The following is a 15,238-nucleotide window of genomic DNA, read 5'->3' on the forward strand; positions in this document are numbered from 1 at the left end:
CTGTCCCCTTTGTATGATAGGGACGGCAGCTTCAGCTTGGTCGGCACCGAGACTTCGAGAACGTAGTCATGGAGGGGCTGTCTGACCACATGCCGAATGACACGCGGCGATCGGCTCCTCGCATTTCTAGTCCGGCTTCTCTCCTCGTAGCGGGAAGGGCTTCTTGTTATCCGACTCTGGTGAGTCGGGCTCCTTTCTTCGTTTCTTCGGGGGTGGCCTCGTTGGTGCCGCGGGCGCCTGTCCTCCCGCGAGGGGGAAGGACTTTGGTCGCCACCGGCAACACGGGCACCGCCGGGCGTTTTGGTACGCCCAACCTCTTGCATTGCTCCGGTCAAGTTGTTCGGAGTCACTTTATGGGCTCACGGGCACCCGTGGGTCTTATTCTTTCAGAACCGTCGTTCCGACGGGGTTAGCGGCGTACTACCCATCAGTCCGGGGAATAGCTTGATTTGTTGCATCAACCACATGTCCCATGATGGTGACTTGGTCGGCGGGCAGCGGTGTTTCTGGTAGTATCGGCATCCCGTACGCCGGTTGAATTACTCGACCGGTGGGGGACTGCACGATCTCAGAATTGGGTACTGTGTCATCCTGGTAGAATGCGGTTTCGTCGCTCACAATTACTTCTTGTTGTTTTGACATCTTCTTAGCTTGCTGGGTGGGTTTTGTTTTGTGTTTTTTTTTGTAAGGGATTTGACTAGCTTTTAGTATAGGTTCCCACAGACGGCGCCAATTGTTCCGGGTATAATTCCGAAACAGTTATTTGTGACCACGTAAGCTTGTAGAATGATGACCTTGCTTGACTCTTCCTTTCGGCCTCTCCTGAAACAATGAACAAACTGAGGGCTCGGCTTGGCACCGAGCGTACTCACTCCGACGCTCAAGTCAGTAAACTTAAAAGGGATTAAGTTGTGTGTTACTTGGCAAAGTATGTTGTAGAGAGATAAGGGAGTTTATACCAGATTAGTATATTGTGAGATGTTTTGGTTATATTTTCGGATCCTTTCCTCAATGAGGGTTGAGGAGTATTTATAGACTTTCACCTTTTGTCACGTAGTGGCCAAGTGGCTAGCAGGTGGAAAGACGGTTCTACCCTCGGCCGAGGGACCCATGGCAGGCCGGCTGGCTATATGCCGAGGGGTCTTGGATATGAGTACGCGGATATGTATCCCTATTTGGTGATTGCCTAGCCGAGACCCAGTGTGTGACAGCCGACAGTGCGTCGGTTAGGTTTGTCTAACACGTTGACTTCTTTGTGGATATCTTTGACCTTGCTCAATATGTCGACTCGGTCGGCCGGGTGCGAGAATATGCCCCATCGTAATCATTTTCCGTTCTTTTTGGTGGGAGAAAAAGGAACTTGTGCTCCTTTCCGAGTTAAAGTTGATGCGAGTTGGGTAAGTTCTTTACATGCTTCTGCAGGTTGGATTGTCTATGCACCTAATGGGGAATGTTATGGGACTTTTGCCATAAGCTTTGATCTTTGAATCGCATTCAAGTCGAGCGATTGGCATTAGGGAAGTTTTGAGATGGGCTGCTAGAAGTAATTTACTTCATTTGGATTTATCCTCTGATTGTCTTCAACTACTTCTTCAACTTGCTAGGGTGGAATCTTTGCACCACTTGGTCAGGGGGATTCTGCATGATATTGAGTCCGACCTCTTGTTGTTTCATTGTATTTGCTTTAGTTTCGTACCGCGTCGTCTTAATAAGGTTGCCCATAACCTAGCTCGGGCTAAATTGGGATGGTAGTATGTTATCTTTACAGCTGCCAAAAAAAAAAAAAAAAAAAAAAAAAAAAAAAAAAAAACTTAACTGGTAAGAACTCTTTTACGGTGAGTTCGATTCTCACCCGTAACATAAATGCGCTTATTTAAACCAAAAAGAAGGAAAAAAAATGCTCAATTTGTGCAAATAAGCTCAAATTTTTTGCACTCTAACTTGTAAATGTAAATCACCTTGAATTCCTTGAAAAGTACTTGTATAACATTTGTAGAGTACAATCGAATCGAGATATTGAACAAGGGTTTGTTTATGCATCAATTTCCTTGTGAAAAATGCCATTGTATACTTGAGATCTAATTAAAATAAAATTAAAGGCTATACATGATAACAATTCATGCATTTCCATATAATACATTTGTAATACACAACTTTCAAATATCGATTAACAACATTTCCTAAACAAATCCGTATTTCATTATACAAAAACAATTTCAACAATCAAATCAAAAAAATTTGTCAACTTAACCCAACACCACCAACAACCTGAGTGAGATTCCATCCTGAAATGCTTTCTACGAGCCGACCAATAGCCTTGACTTCTTCAAGAGACCTAACATCAACTTGGTTCCTTATAAGCTGTGGCAAGAACAACCAAAACCCGGTACCGATTACAAGCCCAATAGTCAAAGGCCCACCCAAGGCCCAATTCAAAGCCCAATCTTCTTCCAAACCTAAAGCCCTTTTCAACCCAATCTCCATAACCAAGCACACCCCATGCAACAAAAAGAAGCACGTGACTTCCCACGTGGGACTCGCACGTGTGATGTAGTAGAACAACAGCTCATGCATCAACCCAGATACGACAAAAGCGGCCATCGTCCCCACACCCTGAGCCCAACCTTTTCCGACCCAATTTCCCCAAAATGTCCTTACGGGAAAATATATAGTTTGACGTAATACATCCGATACCATCAAATTCCACCTCCTACCCCAGAAATCTTGTAACGAAGTTGACAAATACGGTTCATTAAACGGCTGGGATAACTCTACTCCGAGTAAAGATCCCAACAATTTATTATAGAATCCCAAACAAACCTCCAAACTCAAGTAAATAATTCCACAATAAATCCCTAATAAAATATTCGGATTCACATTTTTCTTGGAATAACAAAATATTCCACTCCCAACAAACACCACATACATAAAAAACTTTGACCACAAACTAAGAGGCAATTGCACCTTCTTTTTTTTACTAGGGGTAGAAGAGTAATTTCCATCTTGCTTAATTTTAATTGGAAATGCAGCTACCAATACAAATCCAAAAAATGAATTTCTGGGTAAATCATGGGATAATGGACCAAGGTTAAATGCAAAAAGTAAAAGCTTGAAATTACCAAGCCAGGTAAAAAAGAACCCAGAAAGGCCAGATGTTGTAGGGGTAGAAAGGGAAAGTGGTAAAAGAGTAAAAATGTAAAAAACTGGTAATAGAGCAAAAACCCTAAATTTACCCTTAGGTAACTTAGAGACCAAGAAATATGAGTAAATTAATGAGATAAAAACTTGTAACCATACCTTTAACAATGCTTTGATTTCACTTTCTTCTTCTTGTTGTTCAAACATTTTTTTTAGATCAGATTTTTAAGAGAAGTTTGTTATTTGTTTTTTTTGTCTAAACAGATTTGAAATCTAATTTTGGACTTTTAATGTTATACGTGTAACGTGCTATAATGTTTTGTAGTATGATTGGTTGACCTTGTAAATATGTGTGTAGGGAAAAAAAATGATTAATGGAGACACAAATTTTCATTTAAGATGAGTTTATCCGCTTAAGACCGGTTAAATATATTAATGTGAAATAAATAGGATAATAACAAATTAATTGTATAGAGAAAAACAAAACATTTGTTCTATATATTTATGTGATATGATATTTGACACGTCTTAAGTTTAAGATAGATACATTCATTTTAAGCAAAACTAGCTATAATGGTGATGATGCAAGTTGGAATTTTAATACACCGGCCATGTGTAACGGTACTTGTTGAATGCATTTAATAATTGTTGGTTGGAAAAAATTAGTACTCACACCTTACAGGAACAATTATGTAATGAGGAAATAACTGTTTTTTTAGGGTTAAGTGAACTACACGAATGATTTTGATTTTGGGTGAGATTTGAATCTAGGTTGTGACCACCATCTTTCACAACTTTTATGGCTAAACGAATTGATATCTACATAATATACGGAAAATATAAATTGGGCAAAATTGATTCAACAAGCGAGTTGAACCTTACAAGAATGTATTCAGTATTTTATTAGTGTTTCATTTTATTGCCATGGATGATTGGATGTAGATAACAACAGAAATATAAATTGAATGAAAATCGAATTGATTCAAAGGAAAAAAATCCAATCGAAAATCAATATGTTGGTACTTTTAGACCTTACTAGTTGTTGCTCCGCGCCCTACCGGGCGCGGTGCCCCAATTTGGTTAATCGTGTAAACAACCTCATTAACACGTATCACAGTGAAATTTCTTATTACGATTGACAGTCCATACGATTTATGTATTAAACGGTAAGCAATACACTACGTACTGCACATAATGTAAATATTGGAATTAATAGCATCGTAGAGGGTATACAACACAACACAGATTAGTACGTCTTGAGTATTGTAGTAAAAATAGGCTCATCTTATCAATTAGAGGTAACCAGACATGAAACACGGATGGCGCTAAACAACGTAGTTCCTTCATATGCAAAGGAGTCCTATAAGTTGGGTTTTGGAGCGAATAGTAATAGCCCTTACAATTGTTGCCTTCGGTGATTACTTGCACACAAACTACCTGGCTTACGGGTGCCAAAAAAACTGTAGGTCACTATATATGTTGTGCCAATTGTTTACGGATTGTATATACGTGATCTAACTTATGTAATACCTCTTACGATACCCAATATAATTTAAAAACATTTATAAGTTAATTGTTTTTGGAGGGCACTGAATATGAGTTGTTTTTCGAACTATGTACAACAAACTCGTTGAATCCTCGCTAATGTGACCGTTATACGCCAAGAGAGTACGCTGGAGATATCGTGTAATGTATTTGCTAAGTTACATTTGTACTGATATTAAAAGTAAATGTGATGATGAATCATGCGAGAAGCTTGGCACTACAGGGGATTGAGTCACTTGTATTATTTGAAAGGTAAACATTAGCAAATAAATTGAAGATTTTAGAAAACGTGAATACCTAAAATTAGCCAACTATATACCCTGCAGTTCTTCATGCTTAAGGACTTTATTGACATAGGGAAAAGAAGAGGGCTAAGCAATGCGTCAAGTAATATGTTCTCTTGAGATTCTGGTGTATTACACAAAGACCATTTTTCATGTTGTTGGTAGTTGAGCTAATATCATAATAAGTGCAATTTAAAACCCAAATATGGTACCACACATACTCGTTCGGCAGATATTAATGATAGTCATGTTCCAAAACCAAGAGTATCAGAAAACGACTTCTGCGATATAGAGAAACAGACCCTGCCGGTTATGAATGGCTGCCTGCACAGGAATAAAAAGGGAGCTTATCTTAGCGTCCAAGTCTTTAAATAAGAAATTAGGGCCTCTCGAAAAACTTGTTTTTAGAGTTTAAGCCTTTCTTTTTGTGGGTATAAAGACAACTACAAGATTAGTTTTGATCTTCATGAGTTCGGGCTAGGTGATAATGTCAAGAGTCAATGTGGTAAATGGACTTAAACAACCCAAAATGAAGGATTTAAACTGAAACCAATTACGCACATGGATATAAATAATAATTTCTCTTTATGATAAGCTTATCAGAACCCAATATAAGGGACCTGCTTTACTTGATCTAACTACAATTCTGTAATACTAACTATGAAGTGAAGATTCTAACTCCCAGAAACCCACAAAAATCGGACCCCTTCGCTCTCTTCTTTGTGTCTACTACCACAAAACTATTGTCTGACCCCTATAATTTCCTAAGTCAAGCTGTCCAAAACAAAAATATTCTTTTATTCTGAACCTCTACTCCCAACCCCGTACGCGCACGTCCAGTTAATCAATCCTTCACCAAACTCAATATGACTATAAAAAACCACACATGAAAATTATACTAATGAATTGGAGTTGGGGATTAAGTACCTTATCTGGATTTGTCTAGGACTCAAGAGTTGAAACTAATGACTTCTTTTCACCAACCCTCATCACCTAATACATCTCGCATCCGCCTCTCCGACGCGAGTCACCTTCAAAACCACCACCATCAGTTGCGCTGCTGCAACCAGCATCGCCCTCTTTCAGTACCGCGAGAAACCGTCTGCAACTCTCAGGACGGGTAAACAACAACACAAATATGTCTAAGAGGAAGCCTTTAAAAGCACCAAATAAGGGCAAGCTAATATTAACGATGAAAGGTTAAGGTTCAGGAAAACTTACAATCCTGAAACACAGAGACCATCCCAACCAAAGCGCAACCCAACAGATACGCATAAAACACCAAAAAGTATGATCAGGAATGTGAGAGACTAAGCGGGATGCGAAGTGAAATCATAACCAAGACGTTAGACCACAGAAGGTGGTGCTACATCCCAGGTTAAATGGCACTATTTAAAGTTGGAGATCATACAGAGCGCAAAAGACGGGGGCGGGAGCATGGTTTTCTCTGTCATCGATGTGAAATTGCCCACACAGAACAACTGTATTACATTGGTGGGCCACACCTGAACCTACGCATCATAAATAATTATTAGCAGACAAGAGAAAACAAATCAGTGTACCAGAATGGCCGTGTATAAGACACTATTCCCAATCCATGCGCAATGCAACCGAAATACAGAGAGAATAGATTTCTAGGGAAAAAAATAAGGCAGCGGTTAGACCACGGTCGGAGGACCAATCTGAAATGAACGATCTTTCTTCGGCTCCACCGGCGCACAAACTTGATACTTAGGAAAAACATCACAGATATGAGAACTGTCGGGAAGGATAGCAACGGTGAGCTTAATAAAACACAATGTCAACTATAAGTAGAACAAGACAGGGCCCAGCAACAGTAGACTCGCCCGAACCTGGTAGGTATTACACGGTAACCCAATGAACAGACTATCGAGGTCTACACTACACCCACGAACCCATCCCTGGGACCGCTCACCAGCAGTAACTTCATGCCCGTGTCCACTACACACACCCTGATGAATTGGACGGAGAAGACAATACAAGGCCAGTTTATACTGAACACCGCATCCCACGATAACTGCACTCACAAAGATAAAGCCATTATACAATCGATAAAGCAACAAGAACAAGGCTGATCATACCACAAGACCAAAGGGACTCCACACCAATTGAACAGTCTATACAGGTTTAATGAAGGAATAGCAATAACAATATTAACAATACTTGGCAAGCGACAAAACCAACAACACAACAACACTACAACACTCTAACTCACCATTCAAAACAATGGCCCTAGTACTTAAGTTTCTCCTCAAAGCTCCAAATAACTCAAACTGACCAATGCCAACTCCAGCCCTAGGATTTTAACAATAGTAAAGTGATCAGAATTAAATTAAATTGTAATAATAATAGTAAGAGCAGTAGTAATAATAAAGCAATAATAACAATAAATAACAATTGAAAACAAACCTAACAATAGCGGAATAAAACAGTGAGAAACTTCCCAAAAACGGAACCAAACCTAAACAAACAAAAAAAATGGAACGCAAAATCATCGCTAATAAGGAGTAAATACCTTTGAGGAGAAAAAAAAACAAATGGAACGCAAAATCGCTTATAAGGAGGAGTAAATACCTTTGAGCGAGAGGTGAACTATAAAATCGGCAGATTGGGGAACCTCGAAAAACATAAATGACATTGTATAAAGGCACGTTCATACTCTAATCCCAAAGCAATGGCGATTCCGCCCAAAAAATCAAGACTCTAATAAGCACCAATCTAATTAGATGAATACTCACCGGAAATCTGGGCTGACAAAACCACTACAGATGTCACTGCATAAAGCAGCCACCAGTCTCTGACCTAAGAAAAAGGACAGTTTTTAGTTAAAAAAAAAGAGTAAAATCGTGATCTACATTTGCATAGCTAACGGATCTGCACTCGCTTTCTAATTCGCGATCAGAACGTTTATAAAGTAACAGCACGTTAGTTCTCTCACAAACGGGATCCCTGCATTCAGTTTGGAACCTGAAATCAAAATCCTAACAAAAAAATAATTACAAAAATATAGAAATGCAGGTGCAATCGAAATCGAAATAAAGACCCTAATTTTAAGAAAGCGGAAGACCTTTCTTACCGGAATTGCACAATCAGAAAAAAGATTTAAATATAAGTAATTGAGAACTTTACCAAGTTCACAGCATATGATTTGCGAGCGATCCGTAAATTTTAAGTGAAGATAAGAGGGCTTTAGTGTTGGAGATTAGAAGAGACAATAAGATAAGCAGTGAGAAAATGAAGGTGGCTGTGAGTAAGCAGCAAAGGGAAGCAATACGACTAAGATTAGGAGTGCAAAGAGAAGTTTAAGGTAAAAACAAGGGCTTTACATTAATATTTGGTAGATAGATCACGCTGACTTTGGCTGTTACATATATCCCAAATGGGTAGTTCAAAAATTAGCCAAGGTTCATCTCCTATCCATACAAGCAAACATTCATTCATCTCCTATCCATACAAGCAAACATTCCAGAATCAGTCAATTAGCAGATAACAGCAAAGTGCTAATCGAAGAGAAGCAAAAAGAGAAGTATAACTGTCAGCAATGGCAATGGAGTCTCTTTCTATCACTTCAAGGGCTTTAAAGATATCTTCTTTGTTCATATTCATTGCCTAGAAACCAAAAACAAACAATAATAGACGATAAGAAGGAGAAACGGGTAGACAATTGAACCTCTTAAATGAAACACACAACCATTTGTGCAATCAAACAAGTTAAATAAAACATCAAGCTAAACAAAACAGCAAAGATACACAACACAACAACAATCAGGAATGCGAATACCTCGAAACCAACAATAAATGGTTAGGAAACAATGAAATTGGCAGATTAGGGAACCCCAACAACAACGAGAAGGAATCGCACACAGTACCAAAAACAACTATTTTCAAACTCAAAAAATCATTATAATACCCCAACAATAACAAAATCTACCGAAACAACAACAAAAATGGAACAACATTAACAATTAAGGTTGTGAATTAGGTCGAAAATGAAAAAATAAAAAAATAAATAAATTGATGAGAAATAGTAGTAACGAAATACCTGATATTGGGAAAGTAATTGCCATGTGAGGATGAAGATGAGCAAATGAGCGTGATTTAGAAGCAGGGCATGTCGATGATGGAATTGAGCGGTCCAGAGAAAAGGGTGAGCAAGTGAGAAGAGGGTTTTTGGTGGTGAATACCTGAACTGGGTTGGAAATTGAGCAGTAAGATGGAAAAGCAAAAATGAAAGGCAGTGAATGAAAGAGAGAAAAGTTAGAAAAAGTTAGAATGGAAGGCTAGGATTGAAGGAGAGATCAAGGGTGAGGATGGAAAGGGAACTATTCATAGCTACAGTAGCTTGAAGTTGTCTCTTTTTAAGGTGTAAGGATTCTTTTGGATTGAAATTGTCGATTTTTTTTTTTTGCAGCAGTAAAGAAAGTTATACCTACATAATGTTCAGGCATAGAATGCCCTTATTACACTTGTAAGCAAATATCACTACAAAATAACTATTAAAACCTAGCAAAAGACAATGTCGGGAAGGAAAACCAGGTTGGTGGAGTACGAAATAGTTGAGGCGCGTCCCCTTATCCTCGTCTTGCAAGCATCTAACATCTCCTGAAAGCCCCTGATGCGAGTGAGTAGCGAAGTGACGATGGCATGGTGTAATTACGCCACAAGAGCGTAGAAAAGAAAGGTGAATAGCAGACAACATGCTGCTTCCGATGGAGCAAGGACTCCTACACCAAGACAAAGAAACTCGACAGTCACACGAACGACGGATCAACGAACCCAACATGCCTACAAACCACCTCAAGGAACACCCCTCATCCAATATTTTGTCCATATTTGCTTTTAAGCACCGTCTACTGACGGATCCAACCTGAACCAGACACCAATCTTCCTTAACAATGACCAAAACCCCCAGGGATAACGAGACAGGACACCCAAGACATCCGTGAAGAGGCAATGATAGCCAAAACCCCAAGGATACAAGGACAGGACACCCAAGACATCCTTGAATGAACGACTAAAATTATTCGGAAAAACATAAAAAGACTGACAAGAAATTTAAACACCATAAGCTTGTATAAGAGACCACCGCAGCCGACCAAACCAACACATATACCATACCCCAACTCAACCCAACCGTGACACTTCACATACCCAAAAACCTTCAACCGTATACTCATTCCAAACGAAAAGACAGACCCAACGACCACAACACGACTACCGAAACTGATCGGTCAGACACAGTGACCACAATAAACCCAAAACAAAACGCGATTCTCAAAAAAGCCTCCCGAGACCGCAGCCTCACATGCAACAAGACCAACAAAGTCCAAAAAATAAACTGACTGATATAGGATCCTTTTGCACCATTTTTCCCCTCTATTTTCATGCTTTTCGACTCCATTTGAGTCGGTTTTGTACGTCCTTTCTCGCATTTCGTGTCCCGATTCCCGTTACTATGACATTGTGGTTTCCTTGCAGAAATTGAGGCGGGAACGGAAGAAATGAAGCGAAGAAGACGGGTTGACTAAACTATGCATGGAAGAGGAAGGAAATGATGCTGAGAAGTATTCAGTAGGTAGACCTAACGGTCGGTCCATTACTGGAACACCAAATGTATACAATTCAAGTCAAAACCAAGCAAAGAGGATTCCCAGTCGGTGGCCCGGCAGCCGGCCGGCCGGCTGGGAGAACAAGTGAGCTGAAAATATTAAGGAAGTTACAGGAACTTCCCAGCCGGTCATAAGGCCGGCAGCCGGCCACCCGGCTGAGAGTTCCCCTAGAGCCCAGAAGTCAAGATTGAAGTCAACGTGCCCCCAGCCGGTCAGTGACCGGCAGCCGGTTGCCCGACCAAGGACACCTGATGACGTCCAAAAGATAATTCAACTTCCAGGAACCTCCCAGCCGGCCATAGGCCCGGCAGCCGGTTGACCGGCCGGGAGTACAAACTCGTGTTTCAAGCCCATTTACAAATCCTACCCTAACCTTGGTGCAAACTATATATACCCCCTCCCTTAACCATTTGTACACACACTCCCAGATCTGAATTAATTTCCTTTTCCAAGTTTGAACCTTGTTAATTACCTTGTTAATCTTTCCTTAATTAGACAAGTTCTTCAATTATTAGTAGTAGAAATTGGGTTGTAAGAAGATTGAAGGTTTCTCCTTCCTTATTGTTCAATCCAAATTCCTTTCTTGCTATTGAGTTGGTATTGTTTCTCTTCCTAATTTCATTAGTTTACATTTGCTCTTCCATTAAGTTTTGTTTGGTTGTTTATGTTAAATAATTTCCATCCTTGTTGTTTGATTGTTGTTATCTTCACTCTTGTTCATCTTTCCTTTGTTCATCCTTGTTATTTACACCCAAAGATTAAGTCTTTGATTTCCTTGTGTCAAAGATTGAATCTTTGAGTTGCTCCTTGTTAAAAGTTGTGTCTTTTAGTCTAATCATCCTCATTATTAGTTTAAATTATCTTTCTTCATATTTGTTGTTGGATTGTTGCATGTTTAGAAGTAGAATTCATCCTCCCATTATGTTTATGCTTAAAGACTTCATCTTTATTGTTTCTTTTGTCTTAATAAACATGATTAGTGAGTAGTTTCTTACTAGGGTGTGGTTAGGCATTACCATGAGTGATTAATATAATTGAATCCATTTAAGTTGGTTGTTAAGGGGAGATTAGTGGGGTTTTCCAAGGGAATTTACTTGATTATGTTTTAATTGGGAGCTTGGTTAGTTGGGTACCCTTGTCCACCAATGGGAGTTGGTTAGGTACTTAGTTGACCACCCTTTTACATTCATTGCCAATCTAGGTTGAACCCGGGAGGGAGAACCTCGAAAGGGTGCCTTTGGGGAACCGGGTTGACTTTCACCTTTGGAAAAAGGGTTAGAAAACCCGGGAATTAATCGCGTACTTAGTGCCTCCTAGCATCGAGTCGGGGATCTTGGGGATGGCGCGCGTTTTCGGATCCTAGAACTTGCATAGGATGGGTCCGAGTCACGAACCCGGAAGAGAGGTGAGTCGGTAGGTCTAGTGTTCTATTATGAGCCCGGGAGGGAGTTAATAGGCGAGTTAGAGGCGTTTTCCCCTAACTAATTACCCCATGATGACTAATTGACGGAATTAATATGGTAATCATGATTGTTTGCCGCTTAATCACGCCCTAGGCTTTTTATCAATCAAGTAAAACCATACCAATTTGCTTGCTTCTTTATTTTAGAATTTAATTAGTATTTTTATATCTTGCTCTTTAGTCTAGCCTTTAGTTAATCAACTCATCCTTATTTTCTCCGACTTAGCTAAGCTCGTGGATTAGAACGATTAGTAGTCCACCTACTCCTTGTGGGATCGACCCTCTAAAGTGTGCATCGACATATCGTGCACTTGCAAGGTATAACTTGATACCATCACTGACCATAAACCCGACAAACAACAACCGAAAACCAGACAAGTGACAGACAATGCAGATAACCGATAGGTGGGGGAAATGTGGGGGATCACCAATTGGTCCCAAACTGCAACTGACACCCCAGACAACGGACCGATTGGTGGGGAAATGGGGAGATCACCAATCGGTCCCAATACAGACCCGAAAAGTAAAGCTCATCAACAAAACATAATAAAAGACGGCCTGACATCAACCGACCACCAAGACATATTAAAATTAAGGACAACAGAGGCCTTACCAGGAGGTGGGGAAAGCGGCGAGGGGTAGGGGAAACACCCCCTGACCAAGGATGCATGTAAGACTCACGCAGACAAGGCGGAGAATCGGAAGAAGAGTAGTAATGTGGATCAACAAGGCCGAACTTCACAACCAATCGAGCAGTCAACAAGGTCGATCATCAAAAAAACTCGAAGGAAAGAGAGCCACGGAGGAAGAAGAAAATGAAGGACCGAATCCGCCCATCTCCGGCGAAAGGTTGGGGGAGGAGAAGGGAGGTAGTGTGTGGAATGCGGTGGCGGCGGATCAAAAATAAAATTAGGGTTTTGTTTTGTTTAGAGAGATGGGGAAGAGAAAACTAGAGAGAGAATGATGTGAAACTGTCTAAATTTATTGGAGCTGAACTTAAGTGAACTATTCTGAGCTGAACTGAAATAAGAGTTTGTACAACTCATACCTAAATTCACTATTTGAAACCTCGATTCAGATGATTATCAATCCATTCATGATGAACCCGGTTCGATCTTTTTTTTTTTGAAGGCATAACTACTAGACTTGTTATAATAAAAAAATATAGTGGATTGGCTATAAATTGCAGAGTGTTTGGATATGCATCGGGGTTGAATTTGTTTTATCGATTCATTAAGAAGTTGAAAAAAAAGATTTGGATTGCACAAAATCAGATCTAGATCCAAATGTTTGACACAAACCAGATCATTCTCAAGTTATTTTGCTACAAGACAACTAAAATTGAGCCATTTTTAAGTATGTCCCTCCATAATTTTAAATCTTATCCTCTAATACACATTACGACGAGTCAATTCATTCTAGTACGGGTTTAACAACCATTACGATCCTGGTTACAACCTGACCCATACCAAAATTAAAGTCACATTGTGGCACCTTGACCAAAACTAATTACCAAAATCATGGTCTAAAGTTATCAACAAAAATGTGCATTTTGTGACGATCCACATCAAATATATCATAACCAATACCACAATCTCCAAAAAGCATCCACTAACTCACACCAAAGGTTCAAAACAAAGCAATAAACAACAAGACAACAAGCAAGGCAACTAACAAGGCCAACAACTTCTCATAAACACAACCAATCAATTTATCAATCATATGGGAAATGAAGCAATTAAATCACTCATTAAGGTATGGTCAATTATTTTTGCATCATTATGTTATTGTTATTTCATTTCTTCTAAATTACCCAAAGGAAAATTACGTCTTTTATCGCTTATTCCGATCATATGTCTCTACATACTACTCCCCTTATCGATATACCCGGTTCTTCCAACCGGAATAACTTCCTTTTTCATAACCTGGCTAGCCTCTTCCAAGCTTCTCCTCTTCGCCTTTGACCTCGGCCCCTTAACTGTCCCTAAGGGGACAGAAAAAGGGACAAAGGAAGGGTCAGATGTACACAACCTTGAAAATGATCGCGAACCAATAAAATCACTTTTTAGATTCATGTTCATTGCAGCATTTCCTGTCAAAGGAAATGACCAAACTACCCTTGCAAAAAAACCAACTAAAGTAATTCCCTTAAATTTCTGGTCAAAGACGTTAATTTCGTCCATATTGATCACAATATGTGACCGTTACAAAATTCAATTACACCCAGGAGTTACCTTCGTAATTTACTGTGTTTTACTATATTTACTCGTTGACTTAGTAATTGATATCGCGAATAAATTGGTGGGCCCGTTGTTACACGTGGAGCTCGTTCCGCCGTCGGATGAACCATACATGTCAACATCGCTCCAAGATTTTTGGGGCAGGAGATGGAACCTCATGGTAACGGATACACTGCGTCACACGGTATATAAACCCGTAAGGGTATTTTCGTCAAAGTACGTTGGAAAAGATTTGGCCCTAGGATTGGCTCAAGCGACGTCGTTTTTAGTGTCTGGGCTTGTGCATGAGTTGATATTTTATTATATGACACGTGTTAGGCCGTCGTGGGAGGTGACTTGGTTTTTTGTGTTGCATGGGGTGTGTGTGGTTGTTGAGGTTGTGGTGAAGAATGGGTTGGGTCGGAAGGTGAGATTGGGTCGGGTTGTGACCGGCCCGTTGACGATCGGGTTTGTTATGGCTACGGCTTATTTGTGGTTTTTTCCTCCTTTAACGAGGAATCAAGTTGATATTAGGACTATTGAGGAGTTTAAGACGTTTTATGGGTTTGTCAAGGGGATATTTATTTCGGATTTGTAATTTGTGACTCGATTATGATTGTAATTAAATTTGATTATTATTGTACAATGATGAACGTATTTGTGGATTACCATTTTTAAATGTGTTTGAATCGAATTCATGAATTAGGTTGTGTATACTCTCTATTCTTTGATTTCGTTCGTTTTTATAATGTCATGTTATCTGAATTAAATCATAAACAATACGGTCTAAATTAAAGAGGAGACAAAGTAGCTAGGCGCGGTCTTACATGAGAGTCGAGAGAGAAATGAAAGATTAAGCGAGAAAGTGGAAGAAATCAAAGAAATGGTCGTCTAAGGATTTAACATTATTGGAATGAATCGGATCGTTTGAGTAACCATTTTCATCTTCAAACTCGGTAT

General features: G+C 39.7%; 3 protein-coding genes across 3 annotated transcripts; 1 reads left to right on the forward strand and 2 right to left on the reverse strand.

Moving 5' to 3' along the window:
- Window positions 1-1,968: 1,968 nt before the first annotated feature.
- LOC141655974 (putative long-chain-alcohol O-fatty-acyltransferase 5) lies at window positions 1,969-3,445 on the reverse strand. The gene has a single exon (XM_074462951.1). The coding sequence runs from the start codon at window positions 3,343-3,345 to the stop codon at window positions 2,242-2,244; it is 1,104 nt and encodes a 367-aa protein (XP_074319052.1). The 5' UTR covers window positions 3,346-3,445; the 3' UTR covers window positions 1,969-2,241.
- Window positions 3,446-6,526: 3,081 nt separating this feature from the next.
- LOC141656996 (uncharacterized) lies at window positions 6,527-8,380 on the reverse strand. The gene is made up of 5 exons (XM_074464095.1): window positions 8,315-8,380; window positions 7,727-7,790; window positions 7,398-7,605; window positions 7,204-7,283; window positions 6,527-7,005 (listed from the first exon to the last, which is right to left on the reverse strand). Exons 3-5 carry the CDS (start codon window positions 7,481-7,483, stop codon window positions 6,773-6,775), a joined length of 399 nt encoding a protein of 132 aa, XP_074320196.1. The 5' UTR covers window positions 7,484-7,605; window positions 7,727-7,790; window positions 8,315-8,380; the 3' UTR covers window positions 6,527-6,772.
- Window positions 8,381-13,527: 5,147 nt separating this feature from the next.
- On the forward strand, window positions 13,528-14,980 carry LOC141656997 (long-chain-alcohol O-fatty-acyltransferase-like). Its single transcript, XM_074464096.1, has one exon. It carries the CDS (start codon window positions 13,782-13,784, stop codon window positions 14,874-14,876), a length of 1,095 nt encoding a protein of 364 aa, XP_074320197.1. The 5' UTR covers window positions 13,528-13,781; the 3' UTR covers window positions 14,877-14,980.
- The last annotated feature ends 258 nt before the right edge of the window (window positions 14,981-15,238 follow it).

This window comes from Silene latifolia, chromosome 5 (genome assembly GCF_048544455.1).
Source record: "Silene latifolia isolate original U9 population chromosome 5, ASM4854445v1, whole genome shotgun sequence".
NCBI lineage: Eukaryota > Viridiplantae > Streptophyta > Magnoliopsida > Caryophyllales > Caryophyllaceae > Silene > Silene latifolia.